Raw genomic sequence first — 21,603 nt, forward strand, 5'->3', positions numbered from 1 at the left:
TTAAAGCACAGACAGTGCAGTGAGTTGTATAATGAGTGAGTGTGTGTACGAGCTTTGGTGTGTGGAGGGTTGGGCATGTTTCAGCGGGTATCTGCACATGGACACACACTCAAACACAGTGCTGGAGCAGTGTTAAGCCATGGAGGCTGAACCAGACACTAGTGCTCCACCACGAGTTCTCTACACCTGGTTAGAGCCATGCCCCCAATCTCTAAAGTTTCCTCCAACTCATTTACATATTAACCATTTTTTATCCTTTCCTATTTGGGCTGCCTCCATTTTTATTCAAACCACAATTCTGGACTTATGCACGTCCTATGAGCTCCTGTTCACTTTGACAGGTTCTTGCTTATTACAGCTATCGCTCATTTCAGGCCTCACCGATTTGTTTCCCCCATTCAAGACGTAACTCTAGTGCAACCTCTTTATACAGATTGTTTGTACCTATTTATAGCCTTTATAAATGTGCTCGTGACTTCCCAAACCCTGCAATTTCTTTAGTCTTTTACCCGCCGCCTCTCTCCCTCTATACGTGGCACAGTCTGAGTTGTGGGTGAAGGTAGTCGTTAAGTTGTTAGTGGAGGCTGGCGAATGGTTCAACTGCTGAACTTGTACATAAACACAGAGTGCAAAAAGAGAAAAAGAGAAAGCGATCTCTTTCTTTGCTCTTTTCTCTAACCTCTCTCTGATTCCTCCACATTCTTTTATTTTCCACGGCCCTTGAGTGCTTTTCTGGGGCAAAGCACTCCACAGTTGTACAGTTTCATCTGGCTTGTGGCCTTTTTACTCTTTATATGGTGTGCCTGAGCGACACTTGCGATACAAGGTTCTGTTCATCACCCTATTACTTCTTCCGACAGCTGGGGAGGAGCAAAGGTGAATCATCACATCTGTCCTAAGATAACTGTTGGCAATATGTAATCTCACACATACTGATAGTTATGCAGTAATGAGCCATTTATGATTACGTTATCAACGATTTAGAAGCGAACTGTAGCAATTTTCTTGGGAATTTACATAAGGATGGAGCACATTCACGGGACATATTATTAAGTTCAATTCAATTTTAATTATATAGTGCAACATCACAACAGCAGTTACCTCAAAGTGCTTTATGTTGTAAGGCAAAGACCCTACAGTAATATGGGGGGGAGGGGAGGGGGGGGGGGCATGGCAGGCTGAGGGTTAGGGGAGAGAGATTCCAAAAACAACTTTCTGTTACAGCTTTCCAAACTCAGTGTCAAGTATTCAAATCAGGATGTTGCTAAAGTAAAACATAGACTGGTTTTCCTTGAGTTGACAAAATGCTGTGAAACATATGAAGTAAATGCCTCAGCCTTATCATGACGGTGTGTGTGTGTGTGTGTGTGTGTGTGTGTGTGTGTGTGTGTGTGTGTGTGTGTGTGTGTGTGTGTGAGAGAGAGAGAGAGAGCATGCTCGCACTTTTAAGCTTGTGCAGGTGTCAGCACAGGTCCTATATTTTTTTCTTTTTTGCCAGTTTGCCCGTGGGGTGTTTTCAAATTGTGTGAGTAAGTCTGGGTGTGTGCACTCTGAGATTGAAAAAGAACTAGCCTGTAGACACAGATTTAATACTTCTCCAGCACGTACCTCAGAAAACACACAGGCAAATTTCTGCATGCGGATAACCATACATGTAGCCCGAGCCCATTTCTGCTTTTTTAACCTCAAGTCCGGATAGGAAGACTAATGTTATCATTCACCTTTCAGGAGTGCAGAGCTAAATGCAGGGTTAGAGGTAATTTACCCCCGGTGTACTTGAGGTCCCTGCGGAGCCCTCTTTGCCACGTGCCTCCAGATTTAATTAGAAACAACTTTTGAAAAATCCACCGGGCCCCTCATCACCATGAATTCTCCGGACGCCACGCCTGTAGCCCAAAGGCAGACGCTGAGATTACAGGAGCCAAAAGCCACACCCTAAGTAAACACACCTGCAACAACAAGACTTAATACAAAATAAAGTGGAAATAAAACAACGTGCTCAATAACTGTAGCTTTTCATGGCATAGAACACAGTGCAGCCATCACATTTTCCATAAATCTACAGCTTAGTAGTAGCTAATACAACTATTCAGCTGTAATTTTCTACCAGAAAAGCAAAGACACTGAGAACTGAGCAGGATAAATTTGCAGAAAAGCCTTCTATGTGTCCAGTCTGGTGCACTCAGTGCACCATTGATTTTACTGACACTTGAATGTTTTCCGCATTTCTTTACATATATAGAAGCAAAACTCAGTTCTGTTACTACAGCACATTAACTAACCCAGTCTTCAGACACAAAGTGACCGCTACAGATTATTAGTTGTGGACTTTACTGCGTCCCAGTCTTTTTCTGAAGGCTTAGATGCTTTTGAAGCTCAAGTGAAGCATGAATATCTCCATCCCACTGGACCTCCAGCGACATACCAGACAGACCCACCCCTGTGTGCACCAGCTGATGCACAGGTTCACTGGTGGGTTCTGCTTGACAGGACGACTAAATATTTAACAACATTTTAAAAGCACCAGTCTCTCTGTTCTTCCGAGTGTTGGCCAAGACCAGCAGGTTTCAGAATTAAGAGATCTGAACAACCCCAGACACAGAAATAAACCGAAGATATCTTTTGGGAGTGTCAAATTTGCACTTGACTCCTTTTTTTTGCTTGCTAACAGAGTCTGGCCTTTACTGTATATGGAAGCTTGGAGATACAATGAAAGATTAAAGGAACCAAACCATCAAATTATTATTAGTTTTTAATGAATGTGGTCAAATCTGATGGGTATAGTTCTGCAGAAATAGCAAAAGCAGAGTGGGATTGTCCAGGATATATTATTTTATATCTCCTGCCTTTTCCAGTGTTTCACTTCTGCTCCCTGCTCTGGTGGGATTATAACACTAATTCCAATTTCTTATCTAGAGCACTGAAATCTGAGGCCCGGTTTTTCTCAGGCTTTTCCTGGAGAGATAGTTGGATGTTGTGTCACTATCATCATCAAGACCACTTGATCTCTTATCTACTACTCCGAGCCTCGATGCACTCATATCTAAGGCACAAGCAAAGATCAAAATGTCTGAGGAGCATATGCATGATTTCATGTGCTTGTGCAGCTGCATGGAGAAAGTAGTAGCTACATGTGGACACAGAGGCCCTCTTTTGAGAGATTTTCCTCCACCCGGGTCAATTATATCACAGCCCACTGCCTGAGGGGATCGAGAGACAGGGAGATAGAGGGAGCAGATTTTTCCCATTCTAAGGAGGTGATCTTCCACTTTAAGCTGGACAGCAGGTAATGAACATTGACACAAATGTGGCCCTGAACTGCCCGGTCCTCCTCCTGTCCTTTTATTCCCTCTTTCCTTCCGCTCATCCCCCACTTCTCCCGCTGCATTCCTGACATGCCTCAGGGAGACAGAGAGGGCCTCCAGGAGAGACAAACAAAGACGCACAACACACACGACACACTCACAATAGCACTAGGTTGCAGCCATTATGTGTGCGCATCGGGGGAAAATGCCTTGGTGCTTGCACATCAATAGAGAACACCAATCCAGCCTTTTCATTTGCCCTCACTTAGTTTTACTCTGTGACAACTGGCGATGGAGCTCTAGCAGCTCTAAACAATTTTTTCCCACTCCCACCCTAAATATTTTAAAGTTACACCCTTTTGGACCCATAAACTGACAACAAACCATGAAGCTCTGGCTGAGACTGTGATTTAAACTGAGTAATGCAATAAATTAGTAAGTGAATCATGACAGCCTCTCCTGCTGGTGCTGCTGGTGAGGCATGAAAGGCCTACGGCACCTCTCTGCTTAATGTCAACGCAACACTGACCTCTTCTGGTAGAAACACTACATGGCCACAACTGTTTTTTTTTTTTTAGAACTTGTAGAAATTAGGTTAGACAGACGTAACTCTCTAAGGTCAGCAACAAATCGTTGTTACAATGCTGTCAGGACTCATCAGTATGAACTCTTAGTCGTAGATCTATAGTTTTAAAGTTGTCTCAGCTAAATCTGTGTACTTCTTGGACATCCAGTTGAATCTGAAGTAAGATGAACTGAAACCCTGTTGCTCTGCTGCCCCACTTCATTTCCTTCCAGCTGTACAGACTTCCATAATGGATAGGAGCTGGGCCACATAGCTTAGCGCTACATTAGCTGACTAATCTCTCGACCTTCCTCCAGCTAACCTGACCTCATGTTTCCTGGGTCCGTCTGACACAGATAACTGCTGGATTACAGCTGCCCATCGGTGCACTATGTTTGATGACCTCTGACACACATAGATAAAAGAGGACAAAATCTCAACTCCCAAAAATAACATACAAAAAAGAAAAATCCTTGCACACTCACTGAGGTGTAGTTGGTCTTGCCCATGTTGTGGTTCTGGTTTTGGTTGAGGTTATGGTTCTCCTGCTCTCTGCACTGCAGCCCAGCCAGGTGTCTCTCCAGGGCTGCCCAGTCCATGGTGGGCAGAGGCTCTTCTTCTACCCCTTCCTCTTCTCTGTATCCTCGCATTATCCCCACAGTCCCCACACTTCCTCCTCCTCCACCACTGCCTCCGCCACTGCTGCGACTCCCCCTGCCTTGACTGGTGCTCTGGTGGCTGGACTTAGGAGTCCCCGTGCCTGCCTGCGGTGTGCCAGGAGATTGGGGCTGGTTGTTCCTAGGCAAAATCAGATTGCCGTTTTGCTTCAGTTCATCGGGGACGGCTGCGGATGACGTGGCGGTGCGTCCGCTGGGGGCCGGTAAGGGCGGGATGGTCTTGACATCCTGGAATTCTTCAGCAAGGCTGCGACTGTTCACTGTCTTCCTGTAGCCTTCACCAGCACTGTCAGCACTCACAATGCCTTCTCTGCCGTCCCCCTCACCAGAGGGCTGTGGAGAGGTATAGTCCTCTCCATACTCACTCTCCCACTCTTCTATCACCTTCTTCTTATACTCTTGGTAGTCCTCATCTTCCTCATAGTCCTCTAAGGTAACCAGGTCCAGAGAGGGGGAGGATTTGTAGTCCTCTAAAGTAGCCAGGTCAAGAGAAGGGGAGCAAGGTGTGACCTTGTTGGAGTTGGACTCTGAGCTGGAGCGACTGGATGCGTCACTCCCCAGGTCCATGCCATCCTCCCTATAATCCTGTAATGAAAAAAGAAGAGACAGAGAAAGAGATTTAGGACTGGGGAGCCAGTACCCTAAAGAAAAATGTGGTACAGGGAACATGGGCCATGTTGTTGGTCTGACAGAATCAGTGAAATGACATAAAAAAAAGGAGGCGTCAAAAAGAATTTAGGGAAGTATGTAGACTTAGATTAGTCACACGGGTATTGCGGTTTGAGTCGGGCAACCACAAAAACTTCCTGTCCTGCAGGGAACTTCCTTTCTGCACAACATTTTGCAGTCACTGTCTCTTTTGTACTTGTTTTCCTCTCGCCTTAAATTCGCAGTGCTCTGGACTCTCCTACTCTTGCTTGTTTGCCTAACAGATAATCCCATTCCTTTTACATTCCTGTACATTGTTAAATGTGTATGCGTTAATGGCTTGACACACATAGACACAGCGAAGGCAGAGTCTGTGCGGCCAGAGATGTCAGAATAATAAATGCTGCCATTCCCTCCTACGTCTGCTAAGCTCCACAGGGACAAAACAGTGAGGAGCTGAGAGTGAGTGACAACGACATGTCAGTACACAACACACCAAACTGTGACACGAACAGATGAGTCTGGAGCGGATCTCTAACCTTGACTGCGATGCTCCCGCAGCGCCCCAATCTCCACCTGACTGATTAGTTCCCAGCTAATGAAAACGTCGACGGTGTTTACAGCCGTCCACAAATCTCAACTTGACCTGAGCCTTCTCTCACAGAGTTAGTCTTGTCTCTAAAGGAGCACATTATCATGGAGCCTCAACACTTTTAAAGCATAATGAAAAGCAAAGCGCACCAAAATCTCTCCCAGGGCAAAGAGAAATTAACGACACATTCCTACGCGACCGCATTATGAGCTGAAATTAATTATGAAGATTGCTGATTACTGGTTTAGACCACAAGGACTTGCAGTAGTTTTGCCTCTTGCAGAAGACAAATGAGAGAGAAATGTTAACACAGTATTATCTTAATGACAAAAAGCTTTCTTGAGACATGGCCACTGGATCACACCTGTGCAGACACCAGGCATCACAACACCATGCAGAAAATATCTACACTGGGGGTGGGGGGGGATGTGACTCAGCATCTTAGAGACTAGATATAAAAAGTGCTGATGTGGTGTAGAAAAATAAAGCCTCCCTCCGCTGAGGACGTTGCATTTCTGCGTGAAATACTAACAGGTCAAAGAGAATAGGAGAGGAGCTGCTGCAGGGATGCTGTCTGCACCAGATACAGGAGTGAGGACACAAAATATAAGATTTTTGTGATGAAGCACAGCAGGTGGTTCTTACCTAGTTAGAGCAATGTTATGAAAGAAAACTTTGGTTGTGTAGTGCATAGCCACTGAGGTGTTGAGACCTTCAGTTTGACTGGAAGGAGAGCAAATTTAGTATTAATTCCCTGCGTGATGAACAAGTTCAGCACAAGAACGTCTCATTAGTTTCATTTCCCAGACAGTAACAACATGTAACATCCCATAATCAGTTTCCTGGCATGAAAAGCTCCAGGAGCTTCTTTGTGTTTACAAATGAAGGGGGAGGACTTAAGGGCGCACGACACTATACCTGCGCTCTTGTGGGCTAATGCTATAGTAATTGATTAGAGCCGTTTTTAGCAGCCCAGTGCGCCATCCGTCACTGTTATGAGATTGTAAAACACAGTGTAACATTTAGGCTTGGAAATGTAGCAAGGCTGTTCGTATTTTCGGATTCGTGATCAGTTTATCAGGAGCTTACAGAAGACAACAACCTTACCGGCTTGCTCATGAAAAGCCTCACCAGGCTTTCATTTTGGTTTCGCCACCCTTTATAAGTAAAGAAATAGATTCAGGAACTGGGTGGGCTTTCCTCCCCAGCGTGGAAAGACCGCTAAGCAGAAGCAGAGTAGCCTATATCCAAGCTACGATCGCGTTTCAAAATCTCGGTCACCAATCCTTTTCTTCAAGTGTTAATTCTCATTTCCTGTAGCCTCCAAACACCGCCGGGTGTCTGCGCGTTAACGCGTCGATACACGACGGTCACGAGAGCCCGATTAAAAATAATTTAATCATGTAAAGTATTTAGAGAAAATAGAATAGAGAAAGAGGCGGAAGGCGCTGTATGAGGGCAGACTGGGGCTGCTAAAGCTGATCCGCCGTGGGATTAAGCGAGCGCAGGCAGACTATAGGCTGGATTCGGCCAACAAAATACGGGAATACATGCAAATTGACAGCTGCACCTATTCCCCTCCATCCCGCAGCAGCCGGGCGGGCGTTTGGGTGTTCGGGGTGGGTGTGGGGGCTGGCCTTTTAATTTATGCCAAAGACTACTCTCACAACTCTGTCGGTCGTTTCCAAAGGGGCATCATCGCATACGCCCAGTCTTTTGCGTGCGTCGAGCTCAGACCAAGTGACATTTCTCCACGCGTGGCAGCCGCACGATTACATCTGGCAACATATTTATTGAAACAGAAACACCGACTGGAACAAGACAGCACTCACGTCATAAGAAATAAATAAATAAAGGCAACCCGCATGTGTTTCTTCAATTTGCACAGTCATTCATAGGCTACTCAAATGATGTAATGTTCCCAAAAAAGTCCCAGGAGGAACCCGATGCCCCCGGCAACAGCGGTGACAGAAACGCCCAGATATCACACAATCACACCGCGGATGTCACCCGCTACTGTGACCAAGCTGACCCCTACTCAGTACCACCATTATCGGTCAAAATTAAAGCCGAAGCCGGGAGATGAGCTAAAAGTAGTCTCGATGCAACATCACTGTCATTTAAACGAATCCATACTCACTGTCATCATCTTTGCAGCTTCCCTTCCACGTCTCAAGACATGGTAAAGTGTAAAATCCCAGCTGTTAGACAACGGCGACGGTGCTGACTCGCTTTACAGCAGCTTTATTCTAAGGGCGGGTGGCGGTGGGGCTGGTTTCGCTGGAGAAATTACAGACAGCCGGCGGATAATTCAGTACAGTCATCGCAACTGAGTGTGTAGTCTACCCACAGAGGAGAGAGCCGGAGTCTGAGACCTCACAGAAAATACAAACAATAACGTGGATGTCTTTAAATCCCAGCAGGTCAACGCTGCTTTCTCTCCTCTTCTTCCCGGCGCGCAGAGATGCCCAGCCGACAGTTTAGCCAGCGCTCTTTCGCTCCCACGTCAGCCGGGAAATAAATAGCCTGTGAGTAAAAGTGCGTCCCCTTACACTGTGGGTTTGCGCACGTTATAGAAATTCCACACAACGTTTATTGCCCAGTTATTACTCAGAAACAAGACTTAAAAACTAAGCGCACTACAAGCATGCCGCTGCTCCCCGACAGACACAGATCTTATATTTGTGGAGACTCTCTCTCTCTCCCTCCCTATTTAAGTCTGTCGCAGCCTGCCACTCTGAGGAGTGACGACGGAAAAACACAACTAAAGCCCAACCTTCTGCACCCACTGACCTTGCAAATGGTCGTAAGAAAGAGAGTGAGCGAGATGGAGAGATATAAAAAGGAGGAAACTATCTAGGTGAATTATTAAACATACTTCTGGTGTTGTGAATATAGAATAGTTTCAGACTTGTTTTAGAGCCCTTATAAAACTCAAGGATATCAAGAACACCCCCCACACCCTGTTGTTACATCTTCTATTTGGCTTCAAACATTTACAGCAAAGACTGTCATTTTCATCTTACACTGAATTACCATTTTAATGGTACACCTAGTGCAATCCAATGCAACAGCCCGGCAATAAATCCAACCTCGTGAAGGTTATAACATTCAGTTTGTGTTGAGATCATGCCACACAGGGGAGTATTCAGGTGATTTACACTAAAGTCTGCATAGCCCCACAGCCAGAGAGCCACGCAAAACGTGTTTAAAAGGCCATTAAAGGTATAAGCAAAGTCAAAACACACTGTAATAACAGCACTTTTACTGTAAAAATAAATAGTTATTCAGCTACAGCACAAAAGTGCAAGCTGACTACCAAACACTTGATTGCATATGGCTATGCTGCACTACGGGAATCCTCAGGTATGCTCACATCTATACAGCTTTTCCAAACAAGAGAAAATATTCAGTGAATGGCAGTTCTTTTATTGGGGTCAGAGGTCAGAGAAGATGTGATAGGAAGGCAACAGCAACTCAACCATTCATTACAAGCAAGGTATGCAGGAGAGCATCCTCGAACACAGATGTGCAACTTTGAAGCAGATGGGCAGCAGAAGACCACACCGAGTCCAACACCTCTCAGTTAAGAACAGGAAACTGAAGCTTTGATTCATATCGGCTCAACAAAATTGGACAGTTGAAGATTGGAAAAATGTTGCCTGGTCTGATGAGACTCTGCACTGCAGCATGTAGATGGTTAGGTCAGAATTTGGCTTAAACAACATGGAAGCGTTGATCCATCCCGCTTTGTATCAACGGTTCGGGCTGCTAATGGTGATGAAATGGTGCGGGGAATGTTTCCTTGGCACATCTTGGGCTCCTAAGTATCAGCAGGATAACGTGCCATCTTAAACTGGTTTCTTGGACATGAAATGAAGTTCACTGCACTCAAATGGTCTCCACAGTCACTGGATCTCAGTCCAGTAGAGCACCTTTAGGATGTGGTGGAATGCGAGAGTCACGTCATGGATGTAGAGCCAATAAATTTGCAGCAACTGTGTGAAGTTGTCGTGCCAATATGGACCAAAATCTCAGAAGAATGTTTCCAGCACCTTGTTGAATATATGCCATGAAGAATTAAGGCATTGAATGTGTTTTGGGCTGTTGGATAGACAAAGAAAAAAATCAGTGGCAGCTCTATTTTCCTGGGCAATCACATTTTCAAGAAAAAAATCATCAGTAATGAAAATAATTGTTACTTACAACTCTAAATTGCACTAAATCATATAATTAACGACATCAGTCAGATGGATGTAAGACAACTTTCCACTGTGATTGCAGCAGATGCTCACTTCTTTTTTGGCATGTATTAATCTGTATTAATGTTTATTTTATTTTAATTGATTTACTTTTTTCCTTCGTAGGGACGGCTTTGATTGTATGAAGTCACTAAACCAGTCAAATGAGTTGACACACACACACACACACACACACACACACACACACACACACACACACACACACACACACACACACACACACACACACACACACACACACACACACACAGATGTCAGCTGCGGTGTCAGAGCTGAAGAGGGGTTAACACCAACTTGGCATGATATCTCCATGTTGCATTCTGTTTCTTCTTGCAGCAGCTGGTAATTTACATAGCACGAAATCGAGATCAAGCTAAATGTCAATGATAACCCAATCTCAACCACCGCAGGAGTAAAATGCAGTCCAAAGCTTTTTTATAATGAGTGTTTTGATTAGAGGCTGTTCTGTGTCTCTCGAGTGGTAAGCCAAACATCTGAAAATATAAAAGCACTACAGCAATGATGTTGAGAATCTCTCAGTCCCTCACAGCTTTAGCCTTTCTGCACGGCCGGCTGGGCTCTGCAGAGATTTGTAGTTTTTTTTGAAGGATGGGAGCTGTCTTCCGATATGGTGCGTTGCATATATAATAGTAGCACAAAGGAGTTCATCCATATAATAAGAGAGCAGTACTTCAAAGACCCCTGGCTGAGCCTGTCCTTACACTGCAGTAGGGACAGCACTAGTAGGGATCTCCCTAAAGAGGAGACAGCAGGAGTCCTGCCTATTGGTACCACTCCATTCCCCACTGCTGCTTTCAACTCTCTTATCAGCCCTTCCACTCCACCCCTCTGCATTTCCTCCCTAATTCCCCAAACATTAATCGGTCATAGTCAAGTAAAATGAAGAGTTGTAGAGTTAACTCAGAGCCTGTAAGGCGGATAAACTGCTTTGGGGGGGTTGGGGTTATCCTGTAGAGAATTTGAAGACTGTAAGTTCACATGCTCACCAGGCAATTAATTTATCATTAATTTGTCAACAGGAGGGCAGCATTGTTTAGGTCACTCTTGCACTCACGCAGGCACACACAGTTTGCTGTCTTTGAAGTTTCCATTCCTCTTTAGCGTCAAAGACTCTAAAAACAGTTTTGACATGGCATCCTACCCTTCAGTGGGTTGTTCCACAAAACAATAAAAGCAGCAACAAGCTCAGAGCCAGGAGGGCCAGATGAAGACGTCCATGATCTGTCACATCAAAGCTCTGTGATGCATGTCCTCATCACACCTGGCAAAAAAAGATGCCTTTTTTTCTGTACTTTTGATTGAGGGGCTGGTCAAAGATAGTTCACCATGCAACACTTCCATCGCCTCAGATCATTCATTCCTCCCACTCTTGTTTTTCCCTCCTCTACTTTACTAAGAAGCAGAGGTGCGGTGCCTGTCAAACTGCCGGTCACCCGGCTTTACCAATCACCGAGGGGCAGGAACACGTGGAAAAACAGCCCATTCTAGATCTACAGTATCTGGGAAAGCTTTGCTCTATCTGCCAGCCTACCAGTCCATCCGTAGCAGATATCTGGCAGGAATCACAGAAGGCCCATTACTGACAGAGAGATAAGGCTGGAGAAAAGAATGCCCCTCAGATAATACTGAAAAGTCAGGCAACATCTTCCTCTGCTTATATCTGTCTCACAGGCATTTAAAAAACAGGGAGCTCCTGACAGTCAGCGAGAAATTGAACCTGTCTCTGGCTTGTCAGGAACTCACTGACTCCAGTGGAGAGACACCAAAAGTGACCTTGGAGGATTCTCTCTTCTCCCTCTCACTTCCTTCTTTTCGGGGACTGAGAAAGGGAGTTCACCCTGAAATCAAACTCTGACTGAGCCAGCTGACAGAAAATGAAGCATCAGAAACATGACTGTGGTACAACCTGCAGATGGGAAATGTCCTGCCTGGTTATGAGTAACACGGGGCAAAAAGAGGCCAGACACTCAACACACAGTTCTTTCACAGTGTCATGTCTTTTTTAGGTGAAGAAGACACAATCCTGGCTGTCATGAAATCTTTATACTTCCCTCATACCCTGTCCACACTTCTACTACCCACTTAAAGCTTTTGTGTCAAGAAGTTGTGCTCTTTACTACGGTGAGTACATATGCAGATTTCTACCCATACTTCGGGCTATGTTGTTACCTCCTCCTCAAAACTGTAACTATATAAAAACATTAACAGCTCAGCTTAGGTTGCTAGTGGAAACTGTTGAAAACAAAGGCAACTTGAAGCAAGTAAGTGTAAGCAGTCTTCAGTAAAACACATCTAGCAAGGCCATTATCATTGCACAGCTTCTCTTCAAAACACACTGCTCTCTGTCACAGGGAATAAGTTGTGACATTTACACAGAAACTGCATAGCAGTATAAAATGATAACAATGAAAAAACAGGAAATGTTATGAATAACTATAGCTCTATGAATAGTGACTGTGCATCACAAATAAATGAACAAATATGAGCAAAGTCACGTAGGAGAATATAATCAAACATGCAAGAACACAGCAAAAATTGTAAATGTTTAAGACTTCAATATTTCCAAACTGCTGCAGCTCCCTAAGAGTGTCTATTAACACATCCAAAGTAAAATGTTCTTTGGTGTTGGCGTCATTTGAGTGAGTTTATAAAATTAGCTCAACTTGTTAGAGATCTCATTACACTCAAATTCAATTTTTTGGTCACACCAGCAGCGATGAGTCTGTTTGTCAACTGCAGGAGGAAGGAAACAATGTGCAACACTCGTATGTAGTTGGGTGGATTCGTGGAAGCTGCCCATACCCCAACATCATAACAGCTGGACAATGACGCACTATTTTCGAGACACTAAATTATAGGTTATCACTTAACAAGGCACGGGCAGACATATAATGACATACACTGCAAGCCTAACTCAAACCTTAACCAGCAGGTGAGCAGACCTTTGGTGGGCACACCCGCCAGAAGTCTACTGGGCACTGCTCACATTGTTTTTAAAATGGTTTTGAAGTTAAAGAAGGAACCCCTGCAAAGCCTGAAATATTTTATTACTAAATTTGAACATGTTTGAAAAAGTGTTAAAATAACTCCACGAGCAGCTGCTGTAATACGATGACCGGGCAGGCTTTAAGCTTAAAGGAGCTTGATTTGAATCCATCCCAGACCAATTCCTGTATGTCATCCCCGTCTCTCTACTCTCCTGTCTCCTTTTATCCATCTTATCCCCCCAAAAAATGAACTTTAATTCAACACTGGACACAAATTTCAATATAAACCTAAATATTGTGTCAAATGTAATAAAAAATACATAATAAATTACAAAACACTGATGTGATGTGTTACTTTTGAGGCATACTCCTATTCAAATTACAGTTCAATTCTGCAATATAAATAAAAAGCGTTTCAGACTAAATTGTCTGGAAAATCAGTTAAAAACCTATTAACAAAAGAAAACAACAAGACCAGAATATCTCCAGTACACGCTAAATCTGATCATTCAAAATATAAGCATCACATTATTGTAAAAGTTATATAATAATATTATTTTTTCTTTACAGAACCTAAATTACAAAATGTATTAGGCAGGCAACAAAAGGAGCAGATAATAAAATAACATGTATTCCATACATGCTACATCACAATGAAGCGTTAAACTCTCCCGTGCAGTTCTAATACACCCCAAGTCATTAAAGGACGAGTTATTTACACCGTTATTCATTTTAATACATCAAAAGCCTCTGAGTACATACATCTTTTTGCCACATTTCCTGCAACATGCACACAAAGTACCACACAAAGCAGTTTGTGCCTTGAGACAGCAGCGGCAGGATGCAGACTGTGTGATGATGAATAGAGATGTCAGGTGGCAACAATAGAGGTTGGATCCATAACTGGCCGACTGACCCGCTGTTCTAAATAGAATGGGTGGCCAAACCATTGAGCCTGGCCATCAATCTCCTTCCCAAACACAATGATGATTTACTCCATTCAAATTACTGGGGGACTGAAAGAAAAAAGTCTGTGTGTGTGTGTGTGTGTCTGTGAATTTCTGGGTGTTCTTTATTTCCCAGGAAACTATATGTAAGTGTGTGTATGTGTGCTGTGAGGCATAGCCCTGCACTTCGTATTGTGTTTCTGAAATGGTGTTTACACAATCTGTCGAACCCCGATGCCCGTGTCTGACTGCAGCGCTAATACCTGACTGTAATATATTGATCTTCCCTCCTATACTGTATATCCAACCAACAATTTCACTTGCTAACGAAGTGTGAAATGAATTGTGAGAGCAACATCTTGTCCAACGTACATACAAGCACTCACAGCTATTAGATTCATTTAAATGGGAAGCACGTCAGGTTCCAGTCTGCAGTGTAGCATGTGCAGTGTGGACAAACTGAGACCAAATTTGTTTAATCTAGCTTGGTTTATAGGATAAATGGCTCGCTCACAGTGGTAGACAGTGTTTTGCACAGCTTAGCATTCATAAAGAAGCTTTAAATCCAAACTAGCAATTACAGAAAAGACCAGAATATGTGCATATGGCCATAACCATAAAGAGAGATTGGGTGGGAACTCAGACAGTGATAAATGTGAGGAAGGAAGAGTATATAGTGTTACAGAGGGGGAGGAGGAAGACAATTACAGAGATGTAGATGTTGAGGAAGATGAGAATGTCTCTAATGATAATCACTGGCGAAATCAGAATGATTACAGCCATGCTTGTGCTGATGAAAATGATAGTTTCTAACACCATAGTTATCAGTGAGAGGATGATCACGATAACAAACATGATTAATCAAAACCAATACGGTTGGCATACATCTAAACAGCTACAAAGTAAAACTAGAAGCCTGCTAAATCTAGTCAAAGATCGTTATGCTGCAGGGAAGCAAATTTCAGACGTAACCTCCCCAGGGGGACTGCGACCAGCAGAGTTGGAAAAAGTCATCCAAGTCATTAATGAAGTTATGACCATAGTCACCGCTGTGGCAAAAGATCTTAATCGCTTGCAAGAGTCGAGGACCGAGACCTGCTCCCGACCTATTTAGTTGACGGCGCACTAATGCTAATTAGAGTGAAAGAAGCAAAGGTTTGTAATCTGATCAATTAGCTCAGCCAGGGGAGGCGTCCTGTGGGGCCGTGGAAAGACTCGGGCTCAGGACTGTGGAGAACATTTTCCTGAATGCCACAGAAGACACTTGAAGGTTTGCATGACGGTCCTAATGCTCTCACTCCTCTTTACTTTTCCCCAAAACACACTCAGCTCTCTTCTTCTCTTTCTGCAACATGGCAGAAAACATCCACGACAATTTAAGAGTCAGATTATAGAGACAGAGACTCTGAAACTATGTCAGGTCCCAATCCTCAGTCTCTTTCGCTCACTCGCTCTCTGATGCCGCCTGGCACCCCTACTCTGTGGTTTCTGCGCCCTGTCAGCAATACAGCCAGACAGAGATATGCATCCACACTGCCCTGTGCCCATCTCCACGCTGTGCAGTGCGCATATGTCCACACAATTTACTGCCCACACCAAATTCAATCACTTCTCTGGTGTTTTGTGCAGGCCTCGCACCTGCTGTTCCCAACCTCCTCTCATAAACGAATAAACATCCAGAGATTGGAGAGGAAGAGAGAGGAGAGGCAGCGGGAGGTGATTTAAGGAGCAAATTAAACTAGGAAGGACTGAATGAGCTGGAAAAAGAAAGGAAATAGGTTGATGGGTGATATGACAAAAGGAGGCTATTCTATTCTTTGCAGTGAATCTTTTTCACCCAGTCGAAAACAGGCCATGTATTTCACACTAGTCTGCAGGTTTTAGAACCAGTCTGGCACTAAAATGAGCACTGATGACCTTCAGCTTATACCCTTTGAATGCATCCAAAGTGTTCTTAAGGTCAGCTATACTTAATTAGAAAGTTGCAGTAATACATGAATGGTACACTGTCTAAATTGGTTATTGATGTCTCCCAGAATCATTCGTAATAACAGAAAAATACCACAACTAATAGTAAACGTATATATCACTGTTATAAGATATATAAGAACCACAGGAAGGCAGAATTGGGGATCCAATGACACAGGCCCAGTCCTGTTTGTATACTACTTGACAGAGGCAGTAACTGGCAGAGCTGCAATCACTGATTGAAATGAAATACACTGTATCAGCGTGAGATGTGCCTTCATGACAAAGAAGAAGAACAGCAGCTGTAGTGTCCTTGCTATACTGTCTTGTCTTGAGGTGGCAGCAGGTGGCTCTGGGATTTCAATACATCTGACAGGTCGCTGATGTAACTTACTCTGCAGTGTGAAGTATTATCTTAAGAGCTTTAAACTTTAAAGGTTCAAATAAATGGGTAAACATTGTGTTTTTAACATTTGCGAAACCTTCAGCGAGACCAAATGCAACCTATTTTATCTGGCATGACCGATCAATTATCACCCAGACATTTACATTAGATTAAAGTACCCTCTATAAAAGCAGTATTTCCAAAATGTTTTTTCAACAACAAAAATAAGAAAAATTATGCATTTTAAAATTTTAGACAAAATAAAAGTTGACACAAAAGTGTCAACAAACACAGGAAGGTGTTTTTTCTGCATAAATCATATTTGTTTAACCCGGTTCTGTCTAAAATGTATACCAGAGTCCATCCACACACGAATTCCAAGAATCCTTGCGGTAATTAAAGCAGGTAATTAAGTACTTTGTCTAAACCCCAAAGTTCACAAATTAATGACACACTGAATGATTCTAAAATTTTATCAGCATTAAGACAAAAATCTGTGCTTGAGTGCTAATTGCCTCTCAGCAGTCCTTTAAACACAGATTCCCCTTTTCTCTTTTTTGATTTTAGTCAAAAAAAGGAAGTTTTTAGACAAATATATAATTTTTGTAGTTTTGCCTCTGCACATCACCACACTGATCAAGCGAGATACGATTAAAGTGGAGACTTTCAGCAGTCCTTGTTTTGCATATATCATTTTCCAAGGTTCAAAAGTAATCGGATAATTAACTGATGAGCAATTAACTGATAAATTAAGTAGATAAAAGATCTAGAGTAAATGCCAAGCGTTGAGCTTGAAGTTTTGGACTTTTCACTGGAACTCTCTGTATGAGGCCCAAAGAGATGTTGATGCAAGTGATGGAGGCCATCACTGAAAAAAAATAAACTTTTGGAGAAACAGCAAAAACTGAAGCAGACCGATTTAGAATCGTTCTTAAAAAGAAGGAAGACACTGATCAGCAGAAGAGTGAGTGAGTGATAGCAGAATTATTCCCACAGTTAAATGAAACAACTTCACAATATCCAATCAAATGAGCAGTCTTGAGGAGGTAGGCGAAGTCTACAGTCAAGAGACACCTTTATGGATGTAAATACAGAGGGTTGCAAGGTGCAAACCACTGGTTACACTAAAGAATAAGAGGTCAGATTAGACTCTGAGCCTCCACATTAATGGAAAAGAATTCTTTAGACAGAAACCAATATGATCTTGTGCCAGAAGGATGGACAGAGAAAAGTGCAGCAAAGGAGAGAAACGGCTCATGATCCAAAGCCTTCCACATTATCTGTCAAAACTGGTGAAGGCAGCATTATAGCATGAGCATGTATAGGTGCTTTTGGAACTGGGTCAGTAGTAATTACTGATGAGGTGATTGCTGATAGAAGAGGCAGGATGAATTGTGAAGTGTACAGGACTATACTCACTGATGAGACTCAACCAAACGTGCTTCACAGCACACATGGATAATAACCCAAAGCAGAGTGTAAAAGCAACCCAAGAGTTTCTCAAGGCAAAGATGTGATATTCTTCAATGGCCAAGACTGTCACCTGATCTAAGCTCAACAGAGGATGTTTTTCAGTTACCCACAGGCAATTCCAAGACTAACAAACAAGCAGCAACCAAAGGTAGCAGCAGTAAAGGCCTGACAGACCATCTCCAAGGAAGAGAGAGCATTTGGTGATGTCCATGAGTCCAGGATTTTGGGGCAATCAGTGACTGCAAAGGATTTTCATTTAAGCATTAAAAACAATCCTGATATGTTAGCTAGTCCAGTTACTTCTGAGCCTCTGAAAATGGGAGGCTAGGTATAAAAATAACTTTATTTCCTCAACAGTCTGTTCCAATTTTTTATTAAACTCCTAGAATGAAGCTGAAAGTCTGCACTTAAACAGACCTTGAATGTTTGATTTGAAATCCACTGTTGTGGTGTATCAGTGTTCAAATACTGTGTATCGGGTAAAACCAAAAGCAGTCTTTACATTTAATTTAACTATCAGCCTCTTCAACAGACAAGCTGCAATCTTGGGCCTCTTTGTTTATTACCGTAATTACAGAGAAGAGCCATGTGTTTCCCAGTGACTCGGATGGTTAAGTCTTATTCTGATGCATATGCTGCAGGGCATCATGCCTTTCATACTTTTTACATATTAATAGTTTGTGTCCTTAAAAGTCTTCTTCAAGTTGTTGTAGGAGAACATTGGCATTTGGACGATACAAATCCTGATACTCATTTTCAATAACATTCCTAACTGGACTTCATTTCCATCTTCTAAGTCTCGTAATTGCAATGACGTCTGGCTTTGATAAAGGGGATTGGTTTAATTTTTCTCTTATCATGTCTTGCCAAAATTTAATTGATTTTTGTTTAATATATTATTTTTGTTTGGGGAGCATTGCTTCTGTGTATATTCTTTCACTTGATAGCTTATCTCATTATTTTTCCAAATTCCTAAAAGCATGCAAATCAAAATGATTACCCTTAGCCTATTAGTGTGCACAAACTCATTTACGTCTTCCCTGCTCCTTCTCCCCCAAAGCAGCATTAGATATCCATGTAATGGCTCTCTAATGATTGGTTTTCGTCCCGTGAAGGATAATGGGGTCAAATTTTCCTTCAATATTTTAATCTAAAATTTCACCACAGTTAACGGTAACTTAGTTTGTCTTTATGTTATAAATGCTATGAGAGCTTCCTTAAACTGCACTTTTGAGGATCTTTAACACATTTTTTTCTTATAATCTAATCTTAGTTTCAGAAATTTGAAAAAAATTTGTGAAATACATACGAAGTTTAAACTTATACTGAGCTGTCCATTATTCAGCATCTGTGAATGGATGTATTTTTGCATTTTTAAAAACGGTAGTCAGCAGGCTTTTTTGATGTAATAATCTTTCTTCCCCACAGGAGATCATAGACTTTCAAAAAAAGGAGAGTATTGCACAGCTAATGGTCCATATCATCACTCCACACTTACTGTACAGCATTTATGGTAAATGGATTGCATTTATACAGCACTTTTCTTGTCTTACTGACCAATCAAACCACTTAGCATTACAAGTCACTTATCGAACTGACAGCTGCAGTTTCACTTCTTTCATGTCTTTGGCACAAACATGTGGATCATCAAGGATGAGATTTCTAAACCGGAGCTGTTGGAGCCTCTGGTGCTGCTGGCCAACAGGGTACCATTGCAAACTGATATAGAGGGGTTAATGTTAGGCAGGGTTAGGGTAAGGCCACTGTTAGCTGAAGATGAAGCAAGAGGACGTGATGTGATTAAGGCATGTGATGAAGCAGTGAGATAGGAGGAAAGGCACGAGTGTGGAAGTGAGTTTAGGGACTTTAACCCTTTATTGACCAAGAGTTATACAGGCCTAATGGACTTATTTTCTAAACGTAAAATTACAAATTACTTTCAGGAACCATTTGAATTTTCTCAAAATGGTTATGAAGAATGGTAATACGAAGCGCACACGGTAAAATCTAGGTGGAACTGACTTCTTCTGTCTGTGTTCAGGGAGTAGTACCTTGTCACACCAAATATCTGTATAGAGGTTAAATGTTGGTACATGATGATGGCTGACATGATGGAGAGAAGGAAGGTCGATACGTGCAGAAGAGCACTTGGAAGGGAAGCAACGCCGGGAGCATTGGAGATGGATCCAAACTATTCTATCACTGTGTAGAGAAAGAGAAATGAAGAAAAGGTAATCTTTAAGGAAGAGTATGTAAGAGTAAGAGTATATTGTGAAGGTGAAAAGAGCATGTGTGTGTATGCCCCACACTGTAAGTTGGATGGGGTATACATATTAAATAAGGTGGATGCGTATGCTCCATCAGTCTGAAGAGAAAGTAAAATTCTGAAGTAAACTGGATGAAATGGTAAAGTGTCCGCAGGGAGGTTAGGATGGTGATTGCAGCAGACTTCAGTGGACATGCAGGTGAAAGGAACAGAGAAAAGGACAGATGGTTGCAGACATTGCAAAGAGAGGGTTGGTGGGACAGAGGGTGTGATGGATTCAGATGATCTGCTGTGGTGACCCCTAAATGGACCAGCTGACAAAAAGCAGTATCGTGTTTGCATCACAACGACTCCTGTAACTACTGAAAATCTAACAGAACCTAACAGATAATTTAATTGCAAAATACTCACACACAGAATATGCCTTAAGAAAGTAGCCTAATGATACAGTAATTGAGATGACAGCGAGGAAATGAGATCAGATTATAGTAGTTTAAATTATAATGGACTTCTCTTTGAAGTGGATTACATAATACAACAGCGATGATTAGAGCTAATCCACGACCACAGTGCACGGATGATGGAAGAATCAGTGAATGGATTGCCAGAAAACTACCAGAAAACTGTGGTTTGGTTGCTGTAATTACATCTGTCATTTGTTAATAAAGCCAATCTGAGGAGATTGGGTTAAAAAAGAACAGATGTCCACAAACCTCTGGTCATCTTAGTTTTGCTATTAACTAACAGCAGGGGAACTAGTAGGGCAGATAATCATAGGACTGCTTTCCATGAGCAGAATTCCTCTGTTCGTGATTTCAGTGATGCTATGACATGTATTTCATTCGTTTAAAATACATTCATCAAATGCACCTGCAGAAAAAAAGTTACTTCAAGGTTTGAACATTTTCTCCACATAAAAGTCATTAAGTACGCAGGGTTAGTCCAACCTGAACCACTGAAAGAGCCATAATGGTAGCCCGCCACTCCAGCAGAGAGGCATGCCCTGTTAGAGGCACTGCCAAAAGCAGCACCTCAGCCATTTGGCAGAGAATACACCACAAGGAGGGCCTTATCACGATGAGCACCCCCTCGTAAAACTACTCCCTTTCATTTGTCACATTCTTCCTTCATCAATGAAGCACTCATGTCTTTTTTTCATCATCCATGGCCTCATTCCTTTCTCTTTCTGCTCTTTTGTATTCGACATTCACCATCTCTTCATCTCTCCCCTCCAGACTCTCTGTGCCATCACTGATGCTCTATGCACCATCAGATGCTGCTGAAGAGGTTGGGAGGGTAAATAGGCATGAGGGCATCAAGCCCACAGCTCCCTGGCAGAGAGAGAGCAAGCAGTAGGGCATCATCAGCAGAATATCGAGAAAACTACCCTGACAGAAGGAATCAGACAGCAAATGGACCTTGTGATAGAGCGTGTTGAATCATTCAAAAGCTACGCAACAGGGTACGACATTAATACGGGAGCTGATAGGTGAACGATGTGCATGCG

General features: G+C 42.7%; 1 protein-coding gene across 2 annotated transcripts in view; it reads right to left on the bottom strand.

Moving 5' to 3' along the window:
* Positions 1 to 21,603, bottom strand: part of schip1 (schwannomin interacting protein 1) — a 236,687-nt gene that overhangs the window by 38,115 nt on the left and 176,969 nt on the right. The window contains exons 1-2 of one of the 2 annotated variants that reach the window (XM_085430267.1): positions 7,928 to 8,464; positions 4,356 to 5,132 (exon numbers count right to left, since the gene is read on the bottom strand). In XM_085430267.1, the coding sequence (XP_085286393.1) occupies positions 4,356 to 5,132; positions 7,928 to 7,936 (786 nt within the window). In that variant the 5' untranslated portion in view covers positions 7,937 to 8,464. Of the gene's footprint in view, positions 1 to 4,355; positions 5,133 to 7,927; positions 8,465 to 21,603 lie in introns of those variants that run through there. The other variant, XM_085430266.1, reaches the window with a different exon arrangement.

This window comes from Copadichromis virginalis, linkage group LG14 (assembly GCF_057382275.1).
Source record: "Copadichromis virginalis isolate Kocher_CV1m ecotype Utaka linkage group LG14, C_Virginalis_male_GT1.1, whole genome shotgun sequence".
NCBI classification, from domain to species: domain Eukaryota; kingdom Metazoa; phylum Chordata; class Actinopteri; order Cichliformes; family Cichlidae; genus Copadichromis; species Copadichromis virginalis.